Raw genomic sequence first — 27,805 nt, 5'->3', positions numbered from 1 at the left:
TACAAAGAATATCAAGGGAAAGCCCTTGAAACAGAAAACTTGTCAAATCTTAATCAGAAGAATGTAGGCTATTAAAGATTATAAGTCATGTCTAAAGATATTTAGTCCAAAGTCTTACATGTTAATACAAAGTTCAGTGGTGGGGTCAGAGCTGATAATCTCAGACATGCACATTCCTGCCAGTTTGAACAATTGTGCACTTTTCAAAGAGACTTCCCCCCACAAGCACCCCATCCCAAAAAAGTAAAGAGCCCAGATCTGAAGAATGTTACCATAATTTTCTAGTCAAATATTCTAGTTGCTAAATACAGCTTGCTTTCGGGGGGGGGGGGGGGGGGGGGGGGAAGTAACTGGAACGTTTGCTACAATAGGAAGATATGAAAAGATACCCTCTTTGGAAGAAATGGTCATAAATTGAAGCAAGAGAAAAGGTCCAAACTGCTTTCTGAGTTGCTGTAGCTAAGACACAACCCTAAAGTGGATGCTGCTGTGTGTCATGGAAGCATCCTATGAAGATAGCACTGACCATCATCCAGTACCTCATTTCCCCTGGTTCCTCTTACCCAGCCGAGACTGTAATGTTCCATCATCTGTTGAGGCCATATCATTGAGTCTCAGAAGTCCTCGGCCTCTTTCCACCCAAGACTGAGAGTTTTTATCAAATACAAACAGCTTGCACTGAATCTGTAACAGAAAATCTCTATAGCGTAGTGGTTCATTGAAGTAGTAACATATTTCATATTTAGTCACCTACAGCTGGTTAAAAACGCCTCAGATTTCATACTGGAATTTTAAACTGTTTATAGCTGCAGAAACCAAGTTAGTCATCCTCTCTTGCAATAAATTCCTCAAAATATGCTATCTGGTTTCATAAGGTTTTATTAACAGAAGGTAGATATTCTTAAAGAATACCCGTGTTCAAGATCAAACAACAAGAACAATTTTCAGATAAGGTACAAACTTTCACAGAGGAAACTTATCATGATAAGAGACTGGGTAAGAGTCATCTATAGTCTTAAATCACTCAATTCTTTTAGAACTCTTAGGTGCGCTTTGCACCACTGAAGGTGGTATTTGTTGCTGGGAAGACCCAGCACAATGAAAGCAAAGCAAAATTCTTCCTGTATTAAGGAAGAAAGGATGAACAAACATGTTAGTTAATTATCAATTCATAAAGCCTGACCCACACAAATTCATGAATAAACAAGAGGTGTTTTTCTTGCCTTCCTGGTTCATCAGTTTGAAAAAGTACACCTTTTGTACTTTCTAATGGTAGGACTGTTCCTGCTTTCCATAAAAGCTCCCTTTTTCCTGCCCTGCTAAACATTTCTACTTTATATCCTCCTCTCTAATCCATCTTTGTTGTCACTGCCGAGGTTTCTACCTCAAACCATCACCCCTCAAGTTCCCCACATATGTGCATGCACTAGGTGGAGAATATATTTCCATTTTTCATTCCATCCATTTGTCTCATTTTCTCCAACACAGAACACCTAGCTCTGTATACTTCATTTCTGCAACATTAAGATAGTTCTGTCTGTACAAGTTCCATTCAGGATTCCAGTGCATTAAGTTTCATAGGAAAAAAGAACAGAAGTTAGGTGAGAGGTCTGTTAAGTTACAACGTATTCATGCAAAGCAGTCCTCTATTAAGTATACAATTGCTAAAAGTTGTTTTCCTAAGTGAAACAGGACTTTCATCTCTTTGGTGTCTTGTTCGATTACATAAGCATCCAGGAGTTTCTGAATTATACAGAAACAGAGAAGTACCCGAACAACTATTTAAAGACTATTCATGTCTGGTAAAAAGAAGTACAAGACTACAAACATTATAGATTATTTCGTAGGATAATACAGGTGTAACTGATACACATTAGTTACTGACACAGTGCATCTGTTTAGTGTCAGAATAGACCAGCATGTCTGTAAGAACAAAAAAGCTATCCTTAAATAATGCAGTTCAAGTGCTGAGAAACTTAAGAGATCTCAAGAAAAAAAACTGTAACTGGAGGATAAAGAGGAGGAAAAAAAGATATATACCACTTAGTTTTACACAAAAACCCTGCACATTTTTAAGGATGTACTGAACTTAAATATAAATATACTTAAGTTAATGCATAACTACAACGTTAAATAAATCATGATTAAAGTGAGGAGTCTAAGTCATGATCGAATGCCCTTCTAAAACATCACTAATTCAATTAAGTCCCTCAAGACAAATTCCTGAGTACTGTTTTATGGTTTCTGCTACGCAAGAAACCAGATTGCTGGCATAATAGTCCATCCTGAGTTTTAAAAAATCTTTAGTAGTACAATAATTAAAGAACTTAAAAATATTTAGTTCATTTAAGTTTTCTTCAAATAATTGTTTTGTAGAAGATAGAAGTTTTTGTGTGATGGATTCAGGAAAGTATGCTTAAGATTTGTCTGGACAGCCCAAACACTAACATTCATTCAGAAAGAGGAAATTAAGAAACACCAAAATAAGGATCTGATAATAAATAATCAAAATTTGCATTTTAACACAAGAAAGTACATTAGAGATACAGAGGATGTCTGAGTTGTAGGGAATCAAGTGGTGTGCATTCACTGGACATCCATATGAATCCCCATAAACTCAAAGCTCTACTTTATCTGTTTCTTACCTGTAACACATTACTTTCAGCTTCCTCCCCAGTAATCACTTCTACCTTCGCTAATAAACACTTCCTTGCTGTTGCTTTAGTATAGGCTGCTGCAGACTCTGCCAGTGATTCTGAAATGTTATTAGCTGAACAACATTTTGAAAGTTTGAGAATGAATAGCATATAATTTTTTCAGATTTATAAAGGTCTCACACAAGTAGAATTTGGAGAACTACAGTACAGAAGACAGACATTAATAGAACATTAGAAATAGGATTGAATTTAAAGCAGAAGTTAAAGCTTGTCTTTTAAGACTTGTTCTAAAAGCACAAGACAAGGGACAGAAGAGGTAAGTTACTGGAAAATTTTGTCCCCGCATACAATATCTTAAAACCTTTGCTAACACATGGACACCTACATATCTGTAGGTGTTCCAGCAGAACTGATACTGCTACCAGCTATACAGCTGTGCCTACACATATACAGCACGGTTCATTTTCCACTTTTATTTTGGCTTGCAAGCAGTTTGCTGGAGAAAACCCATAGGTCCCAAAATGTCCAGATAATCTTGTCAATCTGAAGAGTCACAGAAGTCTAGAATCCAGCAAACCAGTTCTTGGTTCAAGCAACACATTTGGTGCACCCACTCAATACAACATAAATTTGACTCAGACATTCCGTCACTGGAAGTGTAATAGAATTGTTAAAAAAACAGTTTGCCACATTTCTTCTACACTCTGTAGGTTCAAGTACCTGCTCTGTTAATTCCCTCTACTTTCATTCTGCTGAAGATACTCCCAATACCACAGAACGACCATGAAAACACAGTGTACCCTGTACGTGTTTAATATTAAAAGACAAAAGTACAAGAGAATCTATAGCATCCAGCACATCACCTCCCACCCCAAGCCTGTATCTTTGCTTACAGCAGACAGTAAAGGCAACATAAAAATGTTATGTTTTTATAAAGTAACAGGATATTGAAAAATGCAATCATTTAAACAAGGATTAACTACCATTCCTAAAATATTTTGTTTTTCACCTTTCTCTGGTGTGGCTTCCTGAGAAGATGATTCAGACCCAGACTCTGTAGCAGCATTCTCCTTATTACTCTCTGTACTACCTTCATTTGATTTTGGTGGACTCTATTGCAAAAAGAAGAGGTAAACAGAAGAGAGAAAGCATACATTAATTTTGCAGAACAAGACTAGTGATCAATTACTGAGGGAAGCCCTGGTGTTTATAAACCATACGGCAAAAAAAAATCCCACAGATGACATGCTTTCACAGTAAAAGCTATCCTACTACCCTGGCCAAGGAACTGAATGGAGCATGACCTGAAAACCAGTTCAAATTATTTTCCCCTGAACTGAAACCAAATTTCAACCCTTACTTTGAAGTTTTGTTCAACAAAGCAAACCAATTTCAGCTACAGATCAACTCAAGGCATACTTGACTGAACTCCCTGCTCAGTGGTTAGACAGGTATGAATGCACAGCATTAAGTGTTTCCCTTTTGTACCAGCATAGCAGTAAAAGCAACGGTAGGAAACAGTGAGGCACTGGACGTTATACCTTACACAATAAACACAGAACTTCCTGAATCATACCTCAGTACTGAGGCAGCTGCCTTACTGCTGGACTTGAAATCCCATCACTGGGAGAGTCATGTAACTTACCTTTTCTCAATTTGGAGGACAAACAAACATAAAACACCTTCAAATACTTATACTGATAAAGCCATTTAAAGAAGCAAGCTGTGCCATAAAGTGCTTGGACTTGAGAACCACATACACTACAGAGAAGGCACTCAATCTCCTTACACTGGTAGAACTTGTCAGGGAAATCCTGAAGAGCACTACTGTTGCAGACAATAGCTTGTAATGGAACCCCCACGCTGTGCTCAAAATAAGTTACCTACAAGGGAAACCACTGAAAGAAAACCGTGCTCCAGTGACAAGTATAATGAAAAGTTCTTAAAATTTGAGTGAGAATCCATAACGCAAACTACTCACAAGATTACAACATTTCATACACAGTGGATACTTACTAGGACTCGCTCACTCATGTTCTGTCCAAAAACAAATTTGTTGCTAGATACATCTGCACTGTTTGTAGAGTTCTCTACACTGAAAGAAAAAAAAAACAGGTTTTGTAAGCCAGAAAAATATCTGTTTATCTTCTGATAAAATTCCTCAAAAAGTGAGCGATTGGCACTGGCTTTAAAAATTAAGCGTTGGTTGACACAGAAACATAAGCAAAAATTAATTCAACTTAGTAACACGAGAGTACATACTGGTCTGACAGAATGAGAATTCTCTCAGAATAATGGCAAATGATTTTGTCACTGTAAATATCTCCCTTTATATATCTAATTACATATTAAGTAATGCTGAATGCTAAGTGAGGGCTTACTGTTTAATCATATAACGTACTTTTTTTTAACAGTATTCTACATGCACAAGCTTGAACCACTGCATGTTTTTAGGTCAATTTTCTCAGAAAGGGAACAAATTGGAACAAAACCACTTGCAATATAACAACTGCAAAGGTAGCAGGGATAAGTAATGCCTTTTATTGGACTACCTGCAATGCTACAGCCTCCCCAAGAAGTTTCACGATCAAATCTCAGCCCTCACATCTTCCTTGTAGAATAAGCATCCTCCTCCCATGTGGCATTTTTATTAATAGATTTTAAATCCCATTTAGGAAGGACAATAGTTTTACTATTTTACAGACTCAAACTTAACAAGTCATTGTTCATCTGCCTTCCCTTCAGGCATACCACTCTAAGCCACCAACGTGCTTACTAAGTGAACATGCAGAACATAGTCCATTTGAAATCAAGCCTACATGCATTTCACTAAGTTTGGAAAATGGGGGCACATATGTCACTACACTATTCAAGTGGAACCAAACAAACCTTTAAATCCTGCATGTAGAGTTGCTATTTCTGATTAAGGAGATTCAAAGAACAGAGGAAATCCTCAGGGGAAGAAAGTTTTGCCTACTAAGGGAATTAAATACCACAGTTCTGAGCTCCAAATGCCAACTGGGAACTCAATATGATCTACTGATATCTGCCATGTGACCGAGTACATTTACAATTTTTAAAGGGCTGGCAGCGTGTTACACAAAGGAAGGAGTTTCTTTTACAAGTTGACTGCCGTAATGTCTTGCCATCTCTGATAGCTAAAAACCAGAGCCAACTCCACTTAGAGATGCTTATTTTTTTAAAGACAAACCCAAAAGTAGGTTTCTGGCAACTGACCTACCATGAATAAATCCTCCCAAAGCGAAGATTCAATCGAAATATGGCAGTAGGTGTCATCATACAGGTTGAAAGATATAAACAAATATTCCAGTAGTTGAAGCCCACATATTAGAAGTTATTGTCTACCAAATCTGATTAAAAAATCTGACAGCGTCTCTGGAAAGGCATCGACCTGGCATCCACAGTCACTCCGTGGTGTTCTCTACCTCTCCAGTGCATCATCTGAAAATCTCAATGTCAAAAGGGATTAAGACTGCAAAACTGCCTAGTGCCTACTTTGTGGTGAAGGCCATGCAGGTGAACAACAGGGTCTTAAAAATGCAGAGTGTAAGGACAAGGCAAGCACACATTGGTGCTTTTCCTACAATTATTTCATGGCCTCAAACAATCTGCAGTTCAGGTTCTTCCAGAAGCAGATATGTCGCTCTACTCCATTGCTCTCAGTGGGATTTTCCCCCCGTGCTTTTCCAGTTATTACTTGAATTCACAGCTCTGTGTACTAAGAAATTCTCTTCTGTTTTCTACTCTTTCTATAACACTACTTGATTTTTTTGACCACTACTGAGCTAAGATTTTCACAGAGCAGTATCGACATCTTAGCCTTAAGCGAAGGCTGTCAGTTCAGAGTTCATCACTGTATATACGGAATTAGCACGGTTTTCTCCTGGCTGCCTCACTTTACATATACCTACATCAAATTTCTTCTGATGGTATTGCCTAGTCAAATTCTCTCAAAGACCTCCCACAGTTAGGTTCCTGCTTATTCATACAGGCCTCTATTGCTCTGAAAAGCTTATTATCATGAACAAATGACTTTTTTTAAACTATTCTTCCCTTTATCCATATCATATATGAAACATACTGAACAACACAAATACAGCACAGATCTCTACAGGATTCTGCTGGTAGCTCCAGTTTATTCCATCACTGTTTCTTTCTAATCATTCATGATAAGACTTCTCTCCTCTTGTGCTTGTTAGTTTTCTGAAGAGGCTTTGGTGAGGACCTGGTCAAGTAGATGGTGTCAAATGCATCTCCCTTGACCAGATGATTGAGGATTCCCTCAGATCTGAAGTTTGCCACCTCATTCTTCAAAAGCCTGTGTTCCCACTGACCCAGTCTAAGCCCTGCATCCAATAAAGAGTAGAATCACAAGTAATTTTGAACACAGAAATAAGGAAGACTGTCCTATAGGTTTCCCTGTAGTCTCACCTGGAACTGATGTACTGTAGAAAATAATTTGTTGCAGAAGGTACATCTGATGTAGGAAGGCCAGCATTCTGCACATCGGCAGTTTCATCGCTTTCATCTCCTAGCTATAAAAAGAACACGTACATATTGACAGTTTTAACTACTGACCACAAAATTTCTCACTCTTTCCCAAGACAAAGTTCCATCCACAAACACTTTCTACAGTAAAACAATATAAGCCTACGTCCCAGTATTACACTTTCTTTCATTATGCTAGGAAATCTGCGCAAACCTGTCTTCAACAGGAGGTACTAACAATGCAACTCAATTACTTCATGCACAGGTTTGAACTCAGGCTGCCCTGTTTTTCTTTTCTGTGAAATCTTGATTGAATGGGAGCATCTTAGGAACACATTTCAACTGAATTCTGACCCAAAAGGTAAGAGAAAACATTACATCACACTGAGCTTTAGATGTTACCTATGATTGCAAACAGATGCATTTATTTTTGAAAAAGCTTCTTATGCTACTAAACAGTAATATTAATTTATTAAATGTCTGGAAGACCGGTTTTACTAAACAGCCAACCAAACTGTGTTTACAGCTTCTAATTTTGCATATATACATGGTGGTTTTAACCCCGTTATATAGTGGCTTCAAAGTACTTCATAAACAGTGTGTAATGTTCATGCCAACAAACAATCTGTTCCACTGCTGCTTATCCTCACTTAAATACAGCAACCCTTAATCAAGATAACGAACACATGTTTACCTTAACTCTATCTCTTAAGTTTTGCCCGAATACAAATGCTTGCTGTGCATTTAGTTCCGCCTTCTCACAGCTGTCATCATCTGAAGTATTGTTGGACTCTTTTTTCTGACATTCTCCTGCCTAAAGAAAATAAATTGAAAACTTTAGCCTAGGTAATTGAGTTTATTTAAACGAAACCCACACATTATGAAATGGTGAGGCACACAGTCATTTACAATGACAAGCCAGTAACATCTCCAGAGCTACAAGGCAAATTTTACATTTAAAAAAATCCTCTGTTGTTGTTTAGAACGTCTTTCTTAATGAATCACAGAATAGTTAAGGTTCAAGGGGATCTCTAAATTGTTTGGTCCAAACCGTGCTCAAAGCAGCACCAACTTCAAAATTATGCTAGGCTACCTAAGACCTCATACAGTCAAGTTTCAAAAAAATAAAGGATGGCAGTTTTACAGTTTGCATAGCCTGGTTCAATGTTCGACTGCACTAAATACGGCAGTTTTGTCCTAATACCCAACTGGAATCTCCCTTTCCCACACTTGCAGCCTCTCATTTGTTTGGTAGGCACTTCCAAGTCTCATTTTATCTTGCTACAGCCCACCACTAAATAGTTGAGGAGAACAATTCAATTCCCCTCCTCTAGTCCAAGCAGAACATACTCAGCTTTTTCACTCTCTCATCAGACATCATGTGCTCCAGCCACTAGTCACCTTAGTGGTTTGTAAATGCCTTTCATTTACTGGCAAGCCCCAAACTATACACCCACCAGTAGCAAGTAAAGGGGAATAATCACTTTTCTGAACCTAATGGCTGCAGTCTTAGTAAAGCAGATCAGTATGTTGTCTTAATCAATAAAAGGATGCACCGCTCATTCATGTTCAACTTGTTGTTCGTCACTGTTGCACAAGACCTCAAGGTTCCTAAACCATTTGCTGTGCTAAGGACCTTCTAACTGCACTTCTGCATTAGCAGCTCTGTAACCTTTCACTGCAGCTGCCATGGCAGTGTTTTCCAGAGCACCTGTGGCAGTATTTTCTCCTATTATTCTCATCCCATTATACTCAGGGCCTTGCACCTGCAAACCCCTATAGTGGTGTTGGCTGCAATGGCTTCCCAGCACAGGAATTGCCCCCTCCCTCTTCTCTCCTAATTTCCTACCCTGTAGCTTTTGATTTACATTAGAAGACCCAACAATATGCACACACAAAGCCTAACAACTAATCAGCACACAGCAGCTGCCCCTCATTAAAGCATGCTCCAATCAGCACTAACAGCATCACACACACAAAAAAAAACCACAGGAGAAAGTTTGAGCATATCCTGATGAAAACTATATAGTTACTGCAGGAAGAGTATTATGGGGTACCACCTGCTCCACTGGAGAGTATGCCCAGGGGAAGATGCCTGTCTAGGGAGCCCCTGTCACTTGTCTTCCTGGCTGGCCCATGGGAAATTTTCCCTTTTCTTTCCCCTTTTGCTCTCCCCTCCTCCAAAATAAAATAACTGTCACCCTTAGAAGTAATACTATCAGCTATAGACCCTGCTAATAAATTCTGTACACAAGAACTTGTGTCAACATCCTTTGTGCAACACCAGGATCTCCAAGCACTTGTCTGCATAGCCACCAGTAGCAAGTAAAGGGGAATAATCACTTTTCTGAACCTAACGGCTGCAGTCTTAGTAAAGCAGACACATGGGTTATCTCACCCCAGGTACAGGACTGCATTTGTTGACCATCAGTTGGTTTCTCTTGGCTCATTTTTCCAGCCTGCTGAGATCCCTCTGCATCCCTGCCTTCCAACATATTGACCATTTTCCCCTTCCCTCAGTTTACCGGCACCCACAAACTTAGTAAGATTCATTCTACCTTGCCAGGTTGTTCATGTAAACATTAAATAGTACTGACCTCAGTATCAGCCCTAAAGGAATGCCTCTAGTAACTGGCTGCTCATCAGACTTTGAACCACTGACTACTACCCTTGAAGCTCACTGGTTCAGCCCACTTTCCACCCACTTTAAATTCCACCCAACCAGTACATTTCTCTCCAATTTCACTATGACAATAATACTGGAGACCATCCATGCCAAAGACCTTGCTAAAGTCAAAGCCAACAAGTATTGCTCTCTGCACAGCCAATCATCTCAGAGCCGGGGGGGGGGGGGGGGGGGGGGGGCAGGGCGGCTGGAAATCAGGTTGGTCACCATGTTTTATCCATGCTGGCTGTTCTCAAGCACTTTAAGGTGCTTCATATCCTAGGACTCCTTCACCAGGAAGGGAGAGGAAGGAGAGCAGTTTCTACTTTCCTGGATCCTCCTTCTTGCCCTTCTTGAAAATGTGGGCCATGTTCTCTTCTTCCTCAGTAACAGGGACCTCCCACAGTACCACAACATTTTGATGATAGGCGGTGGTCTCACAGTAACACCAGCTAGCTCCCTCAGTGCCCATGGATGCATCCTGTCTCGTCCCATCTTAGATGGTCCTTAAGCAAATTTACTGTAATAAGTCACTCCCCCAAACCTTCCCTAGGAAAAGGGACCTGGTAGACCTGACAGCAGACCTCTCCAGTAAAAAACAAGGCAAAGGCATTGACTCCCTCAGATTTTTTTCATGTCTTTCATCACTAGGTTCCCTCCAACATTTGGCAGCAGGCCTACATTTTTCCTTCATCTTGCCTTTGCTGCTAATGCACCAGTAGAAGCCCTTCTTGCAGCCCTTTCATCCCTGGTCATTTCCAACTCCAGCTAAGCTTTGGATTTCCCAGTTCTCTCCCCACACATCCAGGCAATCCTTTTGTATACCTCTCGGGTACCTTGACTTCTTTTTTCCAACTTATGTACACTCCCTTTCTATATTTAAGGAGCTCCTATTTCATCCACATTGGCCTCCTGCCACACTTACACGACTTCCTGCATATTGGGATAAACTACTCATTCTCTGAGGTGGTTGTCCATAAAGATAACAAGCTCTCCCGAGCCCTTCTGTCCTTCAGGATGCTACCAACAAGCTCAATGAACAAGCTGAAGTCTTCTCTCCTGGAGTTTGGGTCTTTACTCCGCTACTTATCTTCCCCACTTCCCTCAGGATCTCAAACTCCATCTCATAGCTGCTGCAGTCACAGCTACTCTCAACCTTTGTATTTCTAAGCAGTTCTTTGCTGTGAATACCAGGTCCAGCTGAGTATCTCACTGATCAACTTAACCAGCACCTGTATCAAAAAAAAATCCCTGTCCTCAACTTAGTCCTAAAATCTCCAGGAGTATTTCTACCAGGACATGTTGCCATTATATCAGATGCCAAAGTACTTGAAGTTTCCCTTTAGAACCAAGGCCTGCAACTGTGAAGCTTCTAGTTCTCCAAGGGCTTTAGTACTTTCTTCTCTTGATCGGTCCAACTCTAGTGAAGGTTCACCTTAATCTCCTCCTTGTTGGCTTCCCCTCTGATCTTAACCTATAAAGCCTTGACCAACTCAGCACCTTTCCCAAACCAAACCCCCTGCATTCAAGCAGCTGCTTTGAGCATAGCAGAAACCATCCTCTTCTCATCTTTCCTGCTTTACTTCCTAAAAAGCCCATATGTATCCAATGCAGTACTCCAGTTGTCCAAGTGAACCTCCTGTATCTGTGATCCCAGTGAGGTTACAGAACTGCCACTGCACATAGATCTCCAATTCCTCCTGTTAAGTTTCTCATGCAGGGTGTTGTCGTCTACAGGTGCTTCAGATGGGCTGCCAGCCATGGCACTTTCCACACATATTGCACAGGGGAAAGAAAGCAGTGGGGAAAAGACACTGGATTGGGTCCAAAGGAGTTTTGCAAATCCCATTTTATGTTTAAGGGACATAACCTTTGCATAACCTAGCTGTATCATCCGCCTTCAGATTCTAATTCTGGTATTTCAAAGACATCCTTTTTCTGCCACTAGACTCTTCCACCAGTCAAGGGAGGTTGACTAGAAGGCTGTAGCTTGTACCCATCTATGGACCATGTGGCTTAGGGCTCCTGCAGTTTCCTGGGGATTTTCAAGACGGAGACAAGGCCTAGCCCAAATAGGTACAGGTTGCCACTGAGATGCTCAGAGTAGGACAACAACCAGATAGAGAACATTCCCACCCTGCTACCTTGTATAAGCACAAGACGGATACCTCAAAGAAAAATCTTTTCTGCCAGTAAAATAAGACCATGACTCACATCTGCTCTAACAAGGGCAGACCAGGCTCATACATAACTGCAAAATACCATGTACTTGCCCTCAACAAGGAAGCTTTGTCTCTGTGGTACATCAAATCTATGCCACAGATCTGCACATACAATTACTAATATGAAACTTAATTCCAGACGATTACCATCGCTCTTATCAAGCAATCTAATATTCTGCAGAGACTCCAGCATTTAACACAACTACTGTATGAACTCCAATTACTTTTATAGCTGTGCTAGAAAGCTTCAGGCAGATGGTCCATCCTGACTACAAATGCCAAGACAATGAAGAATATCCCACCGCACTCCTTGGTAAAATCGCAAGTGTTCAGTTATGAAGCTTTATACCATTTAATGTTTAGTTTTCAGCGATCCTTAACATCTAGATTTAAAAGCTTTCTTCTATCAGAGAACTTCCTCCCAGGTCAGTATTTCTGGACTTTGATTAGAAAAGTCAAAAGGACTTTTGGATGTTAAAGATACATAGAGGGTCTCCCTAATGACATACACAGAGGTAACAAGCATGTCCCACAAAGACTTCATACTGATCCATGCAATGAATTTACTTACTGCTACTTAATTATGGCAGTAGCCTTTCACTAAACCTTAAGAGCCATTCACGCTTGAAGTCTTTCTGCTTAGATATTCAGATTTCAAAATTGAGACTTGAATTTCAAATAAACCATTGCATACTCTTGCATTGCTAACAGTACTACTTCTATGCTCGACATGGCAAAGAACTACCCGCTGTCTGACGAAGCTATCAAAAAACCCCCCACCCTCAAAATGCCCAAACATCATCCTCATGCTCTCAGTCAACATATCTTAAAATGCCAATGGTTAGCTCAATACCTGCAGGAAAGAAAGGACTGGACACACTTTGCACAGAAGAGGGAAGGAACTATTTCATTACTTTCCTTTCAAGATACCAAATAAACAACTTTTAATGCACTTAGATGCCTTTTCCTCTAGCTGAAGCTTTTCAGCCCCTCATTACCTGCACTCTCCCTCCACCATTTCTGGAATTTATTTGCTGCCTCTGGGTTTTTACCCACTATCAGCTCCTGTCTAAGCTTCTTTATGTGTTACTCATTCACTTCAGTTGCCTGTATGCTTTCCATCCTCACATTTCCCAGCACCATTCCACATTCAATTGTCAGAAATCAAGACAACACCAGTAAAGCCATCATCCATGGGCAGGGGACCACTTTTTGCTAGGCAGTCTGAGAAGGAAGACTGAACGCGTGCAACGTAAACTGCTCAGTTCGCCCAGCTCAAAACCAAAGCCTTTTCAGACGGGAATAGGAATTCAGTAAATGCTTCTTAGTCTCTGGCCTGACAGGAACACCAGGCAGACCTGGCAACAGCCACTGGAGGAGACAGCTTCACCCCCCTGCCCCCTAGAAGACGATTCCCTACTCTCCTGACCCACTCCCTGCACACAGAGTAAGAGATGAACCTGCAGGAGGAAGATTTATTTCTTCATGCAATCTGATCAGATGAAAAAGCAGTATTCTGACTATCAGTCCACTAACCAAGACACCCAAATTACAGGAATCTAATGTCTATGGTAGGAATGGCATCACTCAAGCAGCAGTAAGATTTTACAGCAAGACTAGAAATAAGGCTAGACGGACTAAAAGGAACCAATGAGAGTAGAAGCAGAACTGAGCAATTTTTTTTATATTTTGTGAGGGAAAACAGGTATGAAAACCATCGTAAACTTTGGATTCAGTAAATCTTTGTTACAGTTCGAGTTAGTAAAGATAAATATAACATACTATTAGGACAGTATAAAATCTACTGCTACACCTAAAGTGTACTACCATAGTATGGATAGATAAGGGGGCTATCACTGATGAAACTGCACTCATATTACTCACATTCAGACTCTGAACAGAGAATACTATTTTAAAGTGTGTCACCTTTATTGTCCTTCCAATCCTTCTCCAACTCACCTTGTCTTCAGAGTCAGAACTTTTCAGTGTTGCATTACTTAGTGATTCTGATGTGGCTGCAGAATCTGGCAGGATATTTACACCATTGGTGCCACTGCTGAGAACTGCAATAAGGAATGAGAAAATTATAAGTTCTCTAGATAGTTAGATTGTCCTAAAAGTAGTAAGTTTTCTATAGCAAATTGCATGCTGTTTTCTTGTTTAAGTCCATGAAACATTGCAATGTAAACTCCAAGTTCCTATAGTATGTTGCAAGAGACATGAGGACCACAATTCAGCAATTCTTAGCAGAATCAAAATTCCAAATGCAGAAAACCAAGTCAGCAAAGAGACGCTTAATCTATACAAACGCTGCAGGGACTTCAACACATACAACTTCAGGCAACCACCCTGCTCCAATCTAATACTGTTCACAGCCAGCAGGGCTCCTCTTTGGACTGATCTAGCTACTTACATACTGAACTCCCACTGAAAATTTGTTCCCCAATATTAAGTCCTCTGTAGAGTCCAATCTGTGCCAACAGGCATGCTAAGAAATCAAGCTAGAAATGTTTGGTTCTATGCCAGATTCAGTATTAACTGAAGTTACTTCTGTTTCAGTTAAACTGAACTTCCAAATAACAAAAGGCAGGGGGCTGGGGAAACATAGGAGTTTAGGAGACACAGACACCTTGAACAGGTTTTTTTTTTTACTTTAACTTCCAGTTTTCAATGATGCCTATTTCTATTAGCTATATCAAATTCCATAACAATACAATAAGCATAATATACATGACCAAACTAAGAATTGTATCTCAAAGTCCCAACTCCAAAGTGGTCCCCAAGCCTAGAGGTACCTCCTAGTGATTTAGGCATTTTACATCACTGTGTAGCTAGCTGAAGTCTAGCACTACTGTTCAACTGATCAGCGGTAGCTTATTACACCATGGGTCAATGCTGTCACTCTTAAAAAGTATTTTTATTCCAAAAACCAAGCATGGACTACACCCAAGTTAGAGACCTGGCAACATCAAACAGTCATCCTATAAAAAACCTGAAGGTTCAACTGTGTTATCCCTTATGTAACACAGATATTAACATTTAAGATGTTTCTTTTCTGAAAGGAGAAACATAACAAAACAAAGGCAGATGCTGAGTAAAAAAAACCCGCTACACTAAGCAGATTTTGTGTTTTTGTTCTCCCTCTGCAGTATTCTAGAAAGCAAAAGCGTTATTTACCCATCTGCGAGAAAGCTTTTGGCTGTGGTGCCTGTAATACTGCTGGACGTAGCACACTTCGCTGCTGTTCCTTCGGTTTCTGGCTAGGGAGACCTGCAAGTACAAAGTTTTTTCAAGAGCTATAAAGCTTTAAAGATGCAAAAATTCAACTTCATCTAGTCTTCTCTGTAACTGCTTTCAACAGAACATACAATGGAAAACCAGACATTTAAAGAGCTTCCACCCCCTTCTTTCCCATCCATCACTCAGCCTCAAAATAGAATTAGTCCCAAATAGAGAAGACAACTTCCTAGCATTAAAAGACACTTTTAAAATATATTCTCTACCTTATCCAGGAAAGCACAGGAGAGTTTATGACAATGACTCAGAAATAAAAGTCAAAACTTAAGAGAAATGAACAATACACAAGCAATCCTACTTATTCACTGACATATTATTCAACTACACATTCCAAGTCTTCTTTTCTCCTTCCAAGGAAGTCATTTCCAGATACTGTAAACGGTATTTTTTCTGTTCTTCGTACAATCAAATGTATTGGTAGTGTAATAATCTTACATGTTGTTTCATTTAACAACCTTTTGGCTTTTTGAATTAACCTAGCCTCTGGTTTGCTATAGTAAGATACACAGCACTACAATTCTTTAATTCCTCTCTGACTCAAAAAGCCAACTGACCTTAAACAACCTAATAAAAAAATCTGTACATCAACTCTAGAAGGTTATGGCAATCCCAGAAGGTTCAGTTTTCTTCATTGAACAAAACAAAGATGAACTCTTGATCCAATAAAATACTGCAACAGAAGTTACTCGTAGCAACTCAGCTGAATATTCTGCAAGCAGTTCCATTTCAGGCCACCCATATTCAAAGGGCATGACAACACCCGAAATATAATAATGATCCTCAGTTCAACCATTCATATGTCAGCTCAAAAAACCTTGTTTTTTTTTTAAACTTACTACTCTTCCTGCAAACAAAATAAACAGTTTCCATACATACATATATAAAACAAATAACTTCATTACCAAAATAGGTTTTTTTTTTTTTTCTCTTAAACTCCTAAGGACCTGTAATATTAATGTCTTTCCTATACTGGCTAGGTCTACATGAGTGAACAGGTAACTCAGTAAGAGCCAAACCACATAGCCAAACTGTACAGCAGAACAGGTAGGATCAAAGACCTGACATCCACACTATCGTCAAAAGCCAGGGAGAAGAGGAAGTGAGGAGTAAACAACATTTCAGACTCCGTTCTAGCCTGGTCCCAGACTGAGTGCCCATTAATGGCTGGAACTTGTTCAGTGCACTCCTGGAACACCCCTTTTATTCCAGTTTGCTACCAAAGGAATTGAGTTCATAGAGCCCAGGACTACTCTTAAGAATTGAATCAAAGCATGCTAAGCAGAGACAACTGGGAGATCGGTTTCAGAAATGCATGACTGATCCAAGCCAAAATTTGGATGTGTGTATACACATTACACAGTGGATATGGGCATAATCGCTCTGGAGAATACAAGATTTTTTTTCTGCATAAACACAGGTATTGCCACCTGCCAGTTACAATAGCAGTCTGAGGAAACTCCTAAATAAAATGCTTGCACTGGTTTCTTTGTACTGCTGCAGAAAACATTGAACTCACCTGCACTAGGTGCCTGACCATGAATAAGTATTGGTGGCTTCAGCCGGAATCCACTGCTCTTTTCCTCTAGAAGCAAAATACAAAATTAGAAGGACATAGCGGTAACATACTACATACATTCATTCAGTCATAAAATTCATCATGCTTTCCCCATTGTAACAACCCAAAAGTTTTATAAATATCCAAAGTCATAAGGAGATTCCCAAAGAACAAATTCCCTTCTTCCAGAAGGAGTCTGAATTTTCAGTGATCATCACACCAAATATACATCAAAGGCAGAAATACAAGTTGCTGCAAGAAAAAAATTCAAAACCATTTTGCGGAGAAACATGAAACAGACCATTTTCACAGGAGAAATGGAGTTCCTTCTGTGAAGGACTTAGAGGTACTTAATAGTGAGAATCAAACTAAAGAAAGGACAATCAAAAGTATGACTCAACATGACAGCTGCTAACAAGCACCCAATTGCTAATTATCACAAATTAAACTTCATTGCTTAATATTAGTATCTTGTAATTCCATTAGCTTTTGCCTTATGCTTTTATATGATGAAGGTAAAAGAAATTCCTTTGCTTGTACTCACTACAGTTAAGGCTTTTAGATAAAATACCAAAATCTCAAAATATTCATAAATCCACAGCTATTACAAAATGAGTTCCTAAGAACTTAAAAGGTATAATTATAAAATGTTTCATTTTAGGGGCATAATGGCTGTGCTCAGAATAAGACAACTCAGCACCTTACCATCTTACTGTACCTCATTATTCTCATGCCATTTAAGCAAAAGATAACAATGTGCTATACAGCGATATTAACACAACCAAACCACAGAACAACAGTGATTAACAAAATAAGTGGTACTGTCAACACAGGGTTCACAGGTCATGGCTGAATATCATCATGACCATAGATTATGGTTCATTTGATTTTCAATACCAAAAAAACACCAGTATCCAAAGTAGATAAATGAAAGTTTCCCTTAAGTTTTATCTTGAGGTTAACAGGTGGGCATAGAGTCATATTGCAGTCTTCCACCACCACTCCCAAAGCATTTAAGAATTTTGGTATTTGCTATTTCAATTACCTCCAGCAAGCACAAAATCAAGCAATGAAGCGAGCAAGAGAACAGCTGTTAAGATCAGAACCATCACAACTTCCATTCTCCCAGATAGGGTCTTACATCTGAAGTGTCAGAGTACTTTGGATCGTGACAGCCTGACAGCAGTTTGCCAAGAAAAAGCAGAAAAATGAGGAAGCTAACCTGGTTCTGAGTCAGAATTGCCTGTAGAGGGTTCACAGAAGCTTGATGGCATGAAGACGTTGTTCTTTGTTACTGCAGTCAAGGAAAAATAAAAATAAAGAGAAGTTGTGTATGTTGTTCTTAATTATAAACTCCATTCCCAGACATATCAAGGCTGCAAACTGAAAACAATTTTTCTAGTCATTTGTCTTGTTTATTTTAGGTTTTTCTTTCTAAACTAAAACAGTATTATAGCCACAGAAGTAAGTAGGTCATTGTCCATAAAATCCCCTTAGTTTCTCCTGAAAGAGAAAGAGCAAATTTCATTTATTCTGGAGGGAAGATAACATAGGATTCCCAGTCTGAACTGTATCTGAACTAGGAATCAAAAGTGACATTAGAATTTATAATTATAAAATATGTATAACATTTCAAAAGGCCTCTGCAGAGAGGGCTGAAAGGAGTGTAATGCTTGCTAAATAGTGGAAGCTAACACCTGGGCTCCTCAAAAGGCTTAAGAGTGATAGCATAGTTTGCACTAAGAGCTAGGCAACTTATGTTTGAACTGTTCTGCAAAGACAAAAATTCTACAGAAACAGAGGAGAGTACAGAGTATTTGCAGATGTCACATTTAAGAAGCATAACAGTCAACAAAAGAACAAAAAAAATGTTTGAAAGGACAGGCAAAGGACAGTGTTTCCTTTCGACCCTTTGCTGGGACATAGAGAAGCGAGTAATGAGGAGTTTGGTCAAGGCCCTGGTTCAGCAGCTGAAGTACTTTCGGTGTTGTACAAAGAATCACAGACAATGCAGTTTATGAAATACTATGATCAGAGCAGGAGGTAGAAGCATCAAGAGTCACAAGGCAACAATAGTAGGTTGGGGTTTTTTGTCTCCCACAGATCATCTTGCATGAGGTAAAGTATGCTATTTATCAGCTCTTTTAGCTTTTATGAGGCTATGGAAGAATAAGTATGTTGAAAAGAGAAAGGAAACTCATCTCTGAACACCATTATACTAAAAGATGCAGCACTTGCCTTTTGTATTCAAGTTTTAGATTTGTTTTCATATTTGCTTCTTTACTTTAATTCCATCTTCTCTTTTTATTATGGCCTGCCCTAAGCTTAAACATGACATAGGTTTCATGTAAGCAAAATTTCCCTACCCTTGAAAGAAACATAACCCCACAAACAATTTAAGAGGTTTGGAAAGTGAAAGATTTTCTGAAAACCAAGGCCATCAAATACTGTCATCAATATTCAAAGAAGCCTTTATGGAAGTTGCAGTTCCAATCAAAGTTGTCACTACTTGACATTGTCACACATCAGAAGAGAACAAGAGTGTCAAACAGGGAATAAATGACCATATCCAGTCAAAGTGCATTAGCCAAGCAGGTGCTGAGAAAGTATACTGGGCTCCTGAAACATCTAGTATTTAACCATAAAAAGAGCCAAATAAACTGTTTTCCTCCACTTCTTAACAAATGTTAGCATCAACCGATATCTGAGATTTGAGAGATTCTAATCTCAAAAGATAAAGGCATTACAGACTAGAAGAGTTAGTGATTATAGGGAACCTAGGAATATAAGGTCCAATAAGTAAGGAAGCTCCTAACAGGCTATACACATTCTGTTATCCTAACAGAAAATCTACAGGCAAAAAACCCTATTCATTATTTTTGTGCAGAGTGTATTCTTTTACTGAGTGATCAGTAAGCAGATAGCAGCAACATTGGTCCCCTGAACCATACTCAATTAACAGGACTGCACCTTGAAACCTGCTAAATTGCACGCCAGAAAAATCTAGATCTTAAGGAGATCTTAAGCAGCCCATAAAATATCAGCAACTACATGTTAAATTCCATAGTCACTTACTTCTTCAAAATTAAAATCAAAGTAACTAGGTTTTCATCTTTTAGTCACACTTCCCGAATATGCTGTATGTTAGAGGAGTATTTTTTACTGTTCTCTCCTTTACTGTTTTTCCCTCATCTCCTTTATTTCAACTAAGACAACGTAAACAAAGTAGTGAAGTCTCCAAACCTGCCCCAAGCACCGACACATCTTAACTAAAATAATTCTCGACCAAAGCTAGAAACTTATTGTCTGTGAAGAGAGAAGGCATAAATTTTAGAGACCGATCCTGTGGGTGAACACAAATATCAAACATGACCATTCCCGCATATGTGAATTGCAAGAATTTACCCCAGCCTCCCCAGTGATTTTGCAGCCTTGACTGTATACACAAACAGGCAGTGGTCATTCTCTCTTGCATTTGCCAGGTGAGAATGTTGCTGAAGTGCACTGAATCCTCTCCACTTTAAAAGAAAAGGACTAAAACAACTTAAGCACGACCCAAGACTTGGAAGATTTGCCTAGCAGCAGAGTAACTAAGAAAAAGGTAGCATTTATATAAGTTTGTTAAGAAGCAACGTGATCACAACAAATCAAAGAGATTTCTGGTAAATTCTTCAATTTAACAGCAGAAGATTAAAAGTTGAAACTTTAAATATATATAAACTTACAGCTAGAAAATATTTAAAAAACGTATCTATCAACTCCTTTGGGCTTCACTGAATTTGCTAACGCAGACCATAGAAAAAGTCAGAGTACATGGTTGCTGCGGTCTTAAACCAAAGCACAGCAGACAGTAATAACACTGCTGAAATGACTAGAAAAAGTATAAGAAGGAAACCCACCTCTCATACATATTGTAACAACATTTACCTGACTGAGAAGGAGGGAACTGAGTTAAGGATGAAGTTCTCTCACGCTTTACAGGTGGACAGTAGCTCCCATCCTCTCGATCTGATTCTGTAGAAAAAAGCAATTAGAGAAAACTCAAAATCCTGGAGACACATAAACTCATGTTTTTTAATCTTACAATCAAATCTCTTACCATCTCCATCTTCTGGACTTGATCCATCTGCTGATCTCTGAAATCAGATGACAGTGATAAAACAAAAATCACATACTGAACATTTCAATCTCTTTAGATACATCCCAGTGTTTTAATCATCAGTTTGGAGATTTTTTTCTTTACTGTCGATATACACTCAAGGCAAAGCATTATTTTTATGACTCACACGCAGGCATATTGAGTTTCGCCCAGATACTATCAGATAAGATTAACTCAAAATATTTCATTTACAAATAAGATACCTGAAAATTCATATTCAAGCACTAACATCCTTAGAGACTATGCAACAGTTACAGTTACAATTTTCTATATATTGAAAATCTGAAAATGACAATTTTCAAATTTGGTTTGATTTTAAAGATATCAGAAGTTCCAAGCTCATCATGAACATACCCATTATTTGGGAGTTCATTCCAAATCACTTTTCCTAATTCATGTAACTGACCTCAGTTCCTTCAACAAAAGGACAGCATTGGAGGAATGTCTTTCAAAGCACGGTCTATAAACCAGTACTGCGATATTTTGATAGGAATTACCAACAGAGAGTCTCCTAGCATCTTCCACAGTACCAGGAACAAAACAGGAAGCACGACAGGCTACCAACTATGACAATATTCAAAAAGTCTTTGAACAAACGTTTCACATCTTTTCTGAGGATTTCTAGGTCTCTTCTCCTACTTGCTCTGCCAGTTCCTCAGCTAATATCATTTCCCTTGTTCCTGCAAAACATAATCCCATGATGGATTTCTTTCACTATGCAAGGTGACCAGGGCAGCATTAGCACCTCCATCTCATTACAAAAAACCTCTTGACATACTGGACCTTCTCTCTAGTCCAACACTACCCTTTCATCCCACTCCTGCCCCAGGATACACACACAGACACCTTGCCTTCACAGTCTCACTTCAGAGCTTGGCTGACCTGGGGAGGAACGGCAGCTCACAGACACAGCCCGCAGCAGCCCCAGAGCTCATCCTTCCCCACTGCAACTAGTCACGCTTTGGCATGGAGAACAGGCACACACACAAGGATCAGGCAACACACAACAGGACTGATTAAGGCTGCACAGGACTATCATCTGAAAGACATACCTTGGATTAAGAATACCAGAAAGTACAAAACTTTCTAAATATATGCAGTGCTAAATAGAATCTAGATACTACTGTACTATCAGTATTTCACTCAATGCTAATAAAAACCCATTTACACTGCATTTTGCCTGTGCAATTAAGTTTAAGGGTTTTTCTGTTTTGTTTTACATTAATAGAAGAGTATAGCTACTTCACTAGCATGCTAGTCAAGTACTTTTGAAACCTTTAGCATAGGGAATGAAAAACTATTGACAGTTTGGGAACACAAACCCCCCACATCCACACGTATCTATCAGCCCAATCGCATTAATACTGTATTTGATGAGCCATGCTCTTCCTACACAATTGGTCAAGTACTCCACACTACTGGAAGATGATCTTAATAGGCATCTCCCTTGCCATCATACACTAGTTTCCCAAAAGATAAGGCTAAAGTGGAAAACCATGATGTCATCCATTTCAGTAACCAGCATCTGAAGTCAGGAAAAAAAAATGTTTTGCACAGAAAGTGTTGTCACACATACCAGCAATTTGTTTCAATTTTTAGCAAAAATCCTGAAAGCAAAAGGAAACCATTTGGTAAAAAAATTTGCATGAATGGAACTGCAGATCTCTATGTGAAAAAATCCTTAAAAGTCAACAAGTGATTTCCCCCTGAACTTCAAAAACTTAAGCTGTTTCTAATATGTGCAGTATTCTCAATGCTCAAGTAACACAGACAAAAAAAAGAAATCAAACTTGTATAGCACAAGCTTCAAATTATCACATCATTGTAATTTCATTAACTGATGCAAGCACAACTAAATATACCATCACTACATTTAGTGGGCAAGGAGCATCAATATCCAAAGCCAACTGTGTAGCCTACTGAGGGCAAAGCAGAGCTAAATATCTACTCTCTGAATTATTTCCATGCTTCCTAGTCCAAGAGTTTTAGGAGATTAAAGCTATGCAAGAGCCCACATGACAAGTGTTACAGCAGTTACTGACATTGCCAACCCTAGTCAAAGTAGATGCTGCACAGAAGTAAAAAAGGACTTCCCTTTCTCTCAAATGTATTTAGATGCCTATGTAGCAAAAAATATCTAGATCATTTGGTATGCTACTCCCATCCTTATCCATTCACTCACTGCTCACACTGTCAATTATTGCTTGGGGAAGTTGGGACAGACCTTGCAAATAAATCCTACCAGAAAAATGCAACAACAGATTTAAATCTTTCATAGACTCAGGAATTTAAAGGCCAGGGGAGAAAAAATTCATAATCCCTTAGGTTGATCCCCAAGCACAGACAGGCCAAAGAACCTCATTTATGTCCACCTCAGTACTGAAACTCCTGCCTGAGCATTTAAGATATTCAGGTTCAATTTTCTGTTTTCAAATGAATGAGAATATACACAAGTTACTCCACTGCAGAGCTACCAACACTACTGGGAACTGTTTTTTAATTTTTTTTATACTCAGCATCCAGTAAGAGACACACACCACTGTTTCCTTGCTTTTATTAAAACATTTGCTGTCAATATTCACTCCCCATTACTTGGGCATTCACCTATCAGGTCTCCTCAACCTTGGTTAAATCTCAAGTTTTCTCATTATAATAATGCTTTCACCAATGACCAATTTGCTCTTACAGATCTTGAAAAATATTCCTAAATCCTTCATAATTAGAAGGCTTGCAAGGAAATAAAGCTGTATGCATACCTATATGACAAACATGGAATAACCTGCAGTGAGAAGCCAAATGCTTGAGGCAGCAAGATGGTTTCTCTCCTCTCCAGTCTGCCTCTACCCACAGACCACAGAGGAATCCAGAGCCAAGATCTCCATAACTCTCAGCATCTTTGGTCAAACCTGACAGAAGGTTAAAGGTAGATGGTGTGGGGGGGTGGGGGTACACCAATATTGAATACACTGTATTAGCATAAGCTTCATTTTCTTATGAAGCCATACTATAAAATAAGTTACCACCACAGCCAGAAGTTGCTTACCAGTGTTGCTTATTCAGGAAAAGCTGAATAGACAAAAATAGGGGGAATATATGCGTGACAAACAGTTTACTTGACAGACTGGAAAAAACATCAGATTACAATTCATGACAATAAACAGCAGTCCAGCCTTTCCATATCAGGCCTCTCTTTCCAGGCTATTCAATCTGTACTTTAGAGCAATAGACATTTTACACAAGTATACTACACAACAGAAATGAAAGCCAGGACTATCTCATCCTATAAGGAACCATTAAGGTGACTCAACTTCTCTCATTCAGTTATTTGAAGTTAGAAGCTGAAGACACACTTAAACCAGTAACATCAAAATCCAACCTACAATTTACTCCTCATTTAAGAACAGAAGCCACCTTTCACTTATTCCCTCCTCCCTACTTTTAGAAATCCAGCTACAGAAAAGTTACAATTATTTCTAAATAGAGGCTCCTACAATTCTGACTCATTTATAATTAACCAAATTACCTTTTTAAAGGCTACCAACTGCTTTTTAAAAGTGCAAGTGAAAGTCATTAACCATCCCGTACTGAAGTACAAACACTGCTTCTTTATACCCATTACTTCCTCACACAGTTATTACAACAAACTAACAGAGAACTTACACAAACTTCAAATTTGTCAGTTTTTGTTTATTCACAATAATGAACAGAAACAGGGAAGGCAAGGGAGAATTCAGGTAAAGCAAAAAAAGGACAACGTAATTAGGTGAAATCTCTAAGAGTACACTTAGAGCGTTTATCTTTGAAAAAATACATTTAAGATGCAAAAAGTCGTACATAAAAGGACTTCAGAGCATGGTACAGCAAGTCTGCAATCCAGACACTCTGCACATTTATAAGCATTATTGAATTGCCATAGCTGTTGCTTAAAAGCTATTCTAGAACCTCTTAACTAATGGAGTCCTGCTGGCACAGCTACGTGCTGCTGTAGGCTGGCTTGGATTAGACAGCTGAAAGTCAAGACATCATAATCAGCTCTGCAAGAGGCCATATCTCTGGTCACACCATGTTAATGTCTTAGCAAAAATATCTGCCTGTGCATGTACAAACAATACCGAGTAAACAATATGCAGTGTCTCTTCTTCAGAATTCAGTCTTAATCCATCTTCCCAACGTCCTGGGAAGATTACATGAAGCTTTCTGCTCCGGCAAACCAGTATGAGCACTCTGAAGATGCATCGACCTTCTGTATATTTCAAGGTAAGAGACAATTTTACACTAAGAAACTGGAATAATTTGAAGAATGTTTGCCAATGCATATGAAGGCCAGTTACATGTCTACACTGAGCACTGTACTATTCCATAAATTTAAGTGAATGGAGTAAAGTTCAATGATGCATAGATGTGTTGTGTACAGCCAAGAATCCCTGCATACATTCCCCAACAGTATTTTTGGTTCTTAAATTTCTTTCAGACCTGGATTAACTGGGGTAAGATATTCTGCTCTTTAAGAACATGTCTAAGATAATGACCACTTGCTGCAGTTTTCCTGCAAGTCTGGTTAATACAGTTCTCTTGGCCAGTTTTAGTAACACTGGCAATTTCGTATGATAGAAAACTGACATAGGAGTCTGACTACATTTACCAGCTATATTTTAAAATATAGCTTTGAAAACTTTAACTTTCAAAAAAAAGAATTGAAATAGAAAAATTTCTGCAGCAAATTTCATCAAGCAACACCTGACAGTCTGGACACCAAAAGGTGCTTAACCTACAGCTGTTTGTACCTTGTCATGACAATCCATTTGGCATGAGTTTACTTGAAATGGCCCATTCTTCAAAAAAAAAAAACCTAGTGCAAGAAAAGGGCACAGGTACTGTGTGGAGCAGCCTTAACAGGCAAAGATCTATCAAAGAGTACATGCTAGTGTGTGTGGTCACAATGAGCAGTGACTCACCCGCACCAAGAAAACACAGTCACCAACCAGAAAGATTACTACAAACATTTAAAATTGCTCTGAAAGACTGTATGCTAGGAGTCATTTAATCTTTCAAAAAAAATTTTGCTTCACCATCAGTAGAAAAATCTTAAATTAACAGCACTGACAGCTTTTCCTACCTCAAGGTACTGATTTTTTTTTCCCCCCCCCAAGTACCCAAATTCAAAATTCTGCATTAGCATCTTTCTTGCTGCTTTTAATCTGTTAAGTGCATTACAGGTTGGCATGACAAGCTCCTGTTTATATCCAGTGGAAACAGAACATTAGCTGCTCACTTTGTCAAGCTGCAGCATTATGGCTCAGAGGGAATAAACAAACCTCCTCTAACTGCTTGAAGCAAATCCCTCATATATACCCACTTTCTCACTCATTTAGAAGAGCTCTTATCCTTAGCAAACACACAGTTTACACCCTAAATTTTAAAATTAATACTTGATGTGTCTTCTGTAATTACACCCACTAGGGAATCCCAAACAAATTTCATTTCTACTAATTGAAACAACAGCTTAGAAGGGGACTAACGCTTGAGATCAAACCACTAGACAGATAGTGAGCTGCACTACCTAAAGTTAACAGTAACAGATTCCTCCTAGTAGAAGGGACTTTTTTCTTTAATCCCCTCAGCAGCAGAAGTACTTGGTAGGTTCACACTTACCCCTGCCAGTTCTTGTTGAATAGGAGCAAGCTGGGCTTCAGAAGCGGGACTCAGGGTAGCACTGACTGAGGCAACAGTGGGAGCAGGGTGCTCAGAGTCGCGCTCACCAGCTGATTCTTTGTGACCCAGACCATGGTGGGGGGGCTCAACCTCTCCCTGGGGGTCCTCGCCTGAGTCCGACAAACCTTTTTGCTCTGCAGGGGACTGGGAGCAAAAAAGACAACGTCCCTTCAATGCAAGGCTGCAACATGAGAGCAGTCGTCCTAGTGAGAGGATCTGCTAATTCCTTTATAAATTCCACTGTTTTCACAGTATGGCAGAAGGAATTGCTTGCTGCAATTAAAATACGCACAAACCAGGTAACAGAACCTGCTGACTGAATTAGCCTCCCCTCCCCACAAAAAACATCAGTTGGAGCAAATGCTCTTTGAGAGTTACCTAAAAATGTCAGTGTCCCCAACAAAAGAGCCTTTTTGCCAGTCACAGGGTTGTTGGGGTTTAACAACTCCTTCTCTCAAGGCCTAAAGGACAGCTAATTGCTTTTACCCCCCAGATTCAGACGTAAGAATTAAATAGACAATTATTGTAAATAACTGTGCTTCACTGCTTCTTCAGACCACGTTTGAGGGAGGCAGGGTCGATTATAAAATTCTCCAGAGAAATTCATTATAACATTCACACAAGACACAATCCTTTCATATTCGTGTGATGGTGAATTATCTGAAAAGCAACACCAATGTTTTCTTTTGTAAATTAAAAAGTTTGCATATCTATTTTGAGGAGGGGGGTGATAGGATAGCTAGTGCACACTAATTGGATTTGATATTTGCTGAACTTCTGCCACAGACTCTTTACATTTCTTCAGATCATTTAATGTTGCAGGTCCCCACTTGTAGAACAAAAATTAAGTATTACCATATTCTGCACACATCTGAAGAATGAAAAAGTTAAAGGCTTTGAGCCTGAACAACTGTATTGTGATAAAGGACTACGTTATAGTCCATGGACAATATGCAGGCCAAGGACATTCTCCCAGCTGTGATCTGTGGGCCAAGCCTCCTGGTGTCTCATGGTAAAGTATTTGGAGAA

At 39.2% G+C, this 27,805-nt stretch overlaps 1 protein-coding gene across 2 annotated transcripts in view; it reads right to left on the bottom strand.

The window, feature by feature from the left end:
* Nucleotides 1-27,805, bottom strand: part of RANBP3 (RAN binding protein 3) — a 53,538-nt gene that overhangs the window by 6,934 nt on the left and 18,799 nt on the right. The window contains exons 3-15 of one of the 2 annotated variants that reach the window (XM_076359077.1): nt 26,717-26,920; nt 21,005-21,041; nt 20,833-20,919; nt 18,128-18,199; nt 16,867-16,932; nt 15,231-15,323; nt 14,013-14,116; nt 7,861-7,980; nt 7,110-7,213; nt 4,674-4,752; nt 3,667-3,769; nt 2,646-2,770; nt 564-684 (exon numbers count right to left, since the gene is read on the bottom strand). In XM_076359077.1, coding sequence (XP_076215192.1) covers nt 564-684; nt 2,646-2,770; nt 3,667-3,769; nt 4,674-4,752; nt 7,110-7,213; nt 7,861-7,980; nt 14,013-14,116; nt 15,231-15,323; nt 16,867-16,932; nt 18,128-18,199; nt 20,833-20,919; nt 21,005-21,041; nt 26,717-26,920 — 1,315 coding nt within the window. The remainder of the gene's footprint in view (nt 1-563; nt 685-2,645; nt 2,771-3,666; nt 3,770-4,673; nt 4,753-7,109; nt 7,214-7,860; nt 7,981-14,012; nt 14,117-15,230; nt 15,324-16,866; nt 16,933-18,127; nt 18,200-20,832; nt 20,920-21,004; nt 21,042-26,716; nt 26,921-27,805) is intronic. The other variant, XM_076359078.1, reaches the window with a different exon arrangement.

The sequence above is a fragment of the Aptenodytes patagonicus genome, chromosome 25, assembly GCF_965638725.1.
Source record: "Aptenodytes patagonicus chromosome 25, bAptPat1.pri.cur, whole genome shotgun sequence".
Lineage (NCBI taxonomy): Eukaryota > Metazoa > Chordata > Aves > Sphenisciformes > Spheniscidae > Aptenodytes > Aptenodytes patagonicus.
The sequence above is the reverse complement of the archived record's forward strand: the minus strand, read 5'-3'. Positions and strand labels throughout refer to the sequence as shown.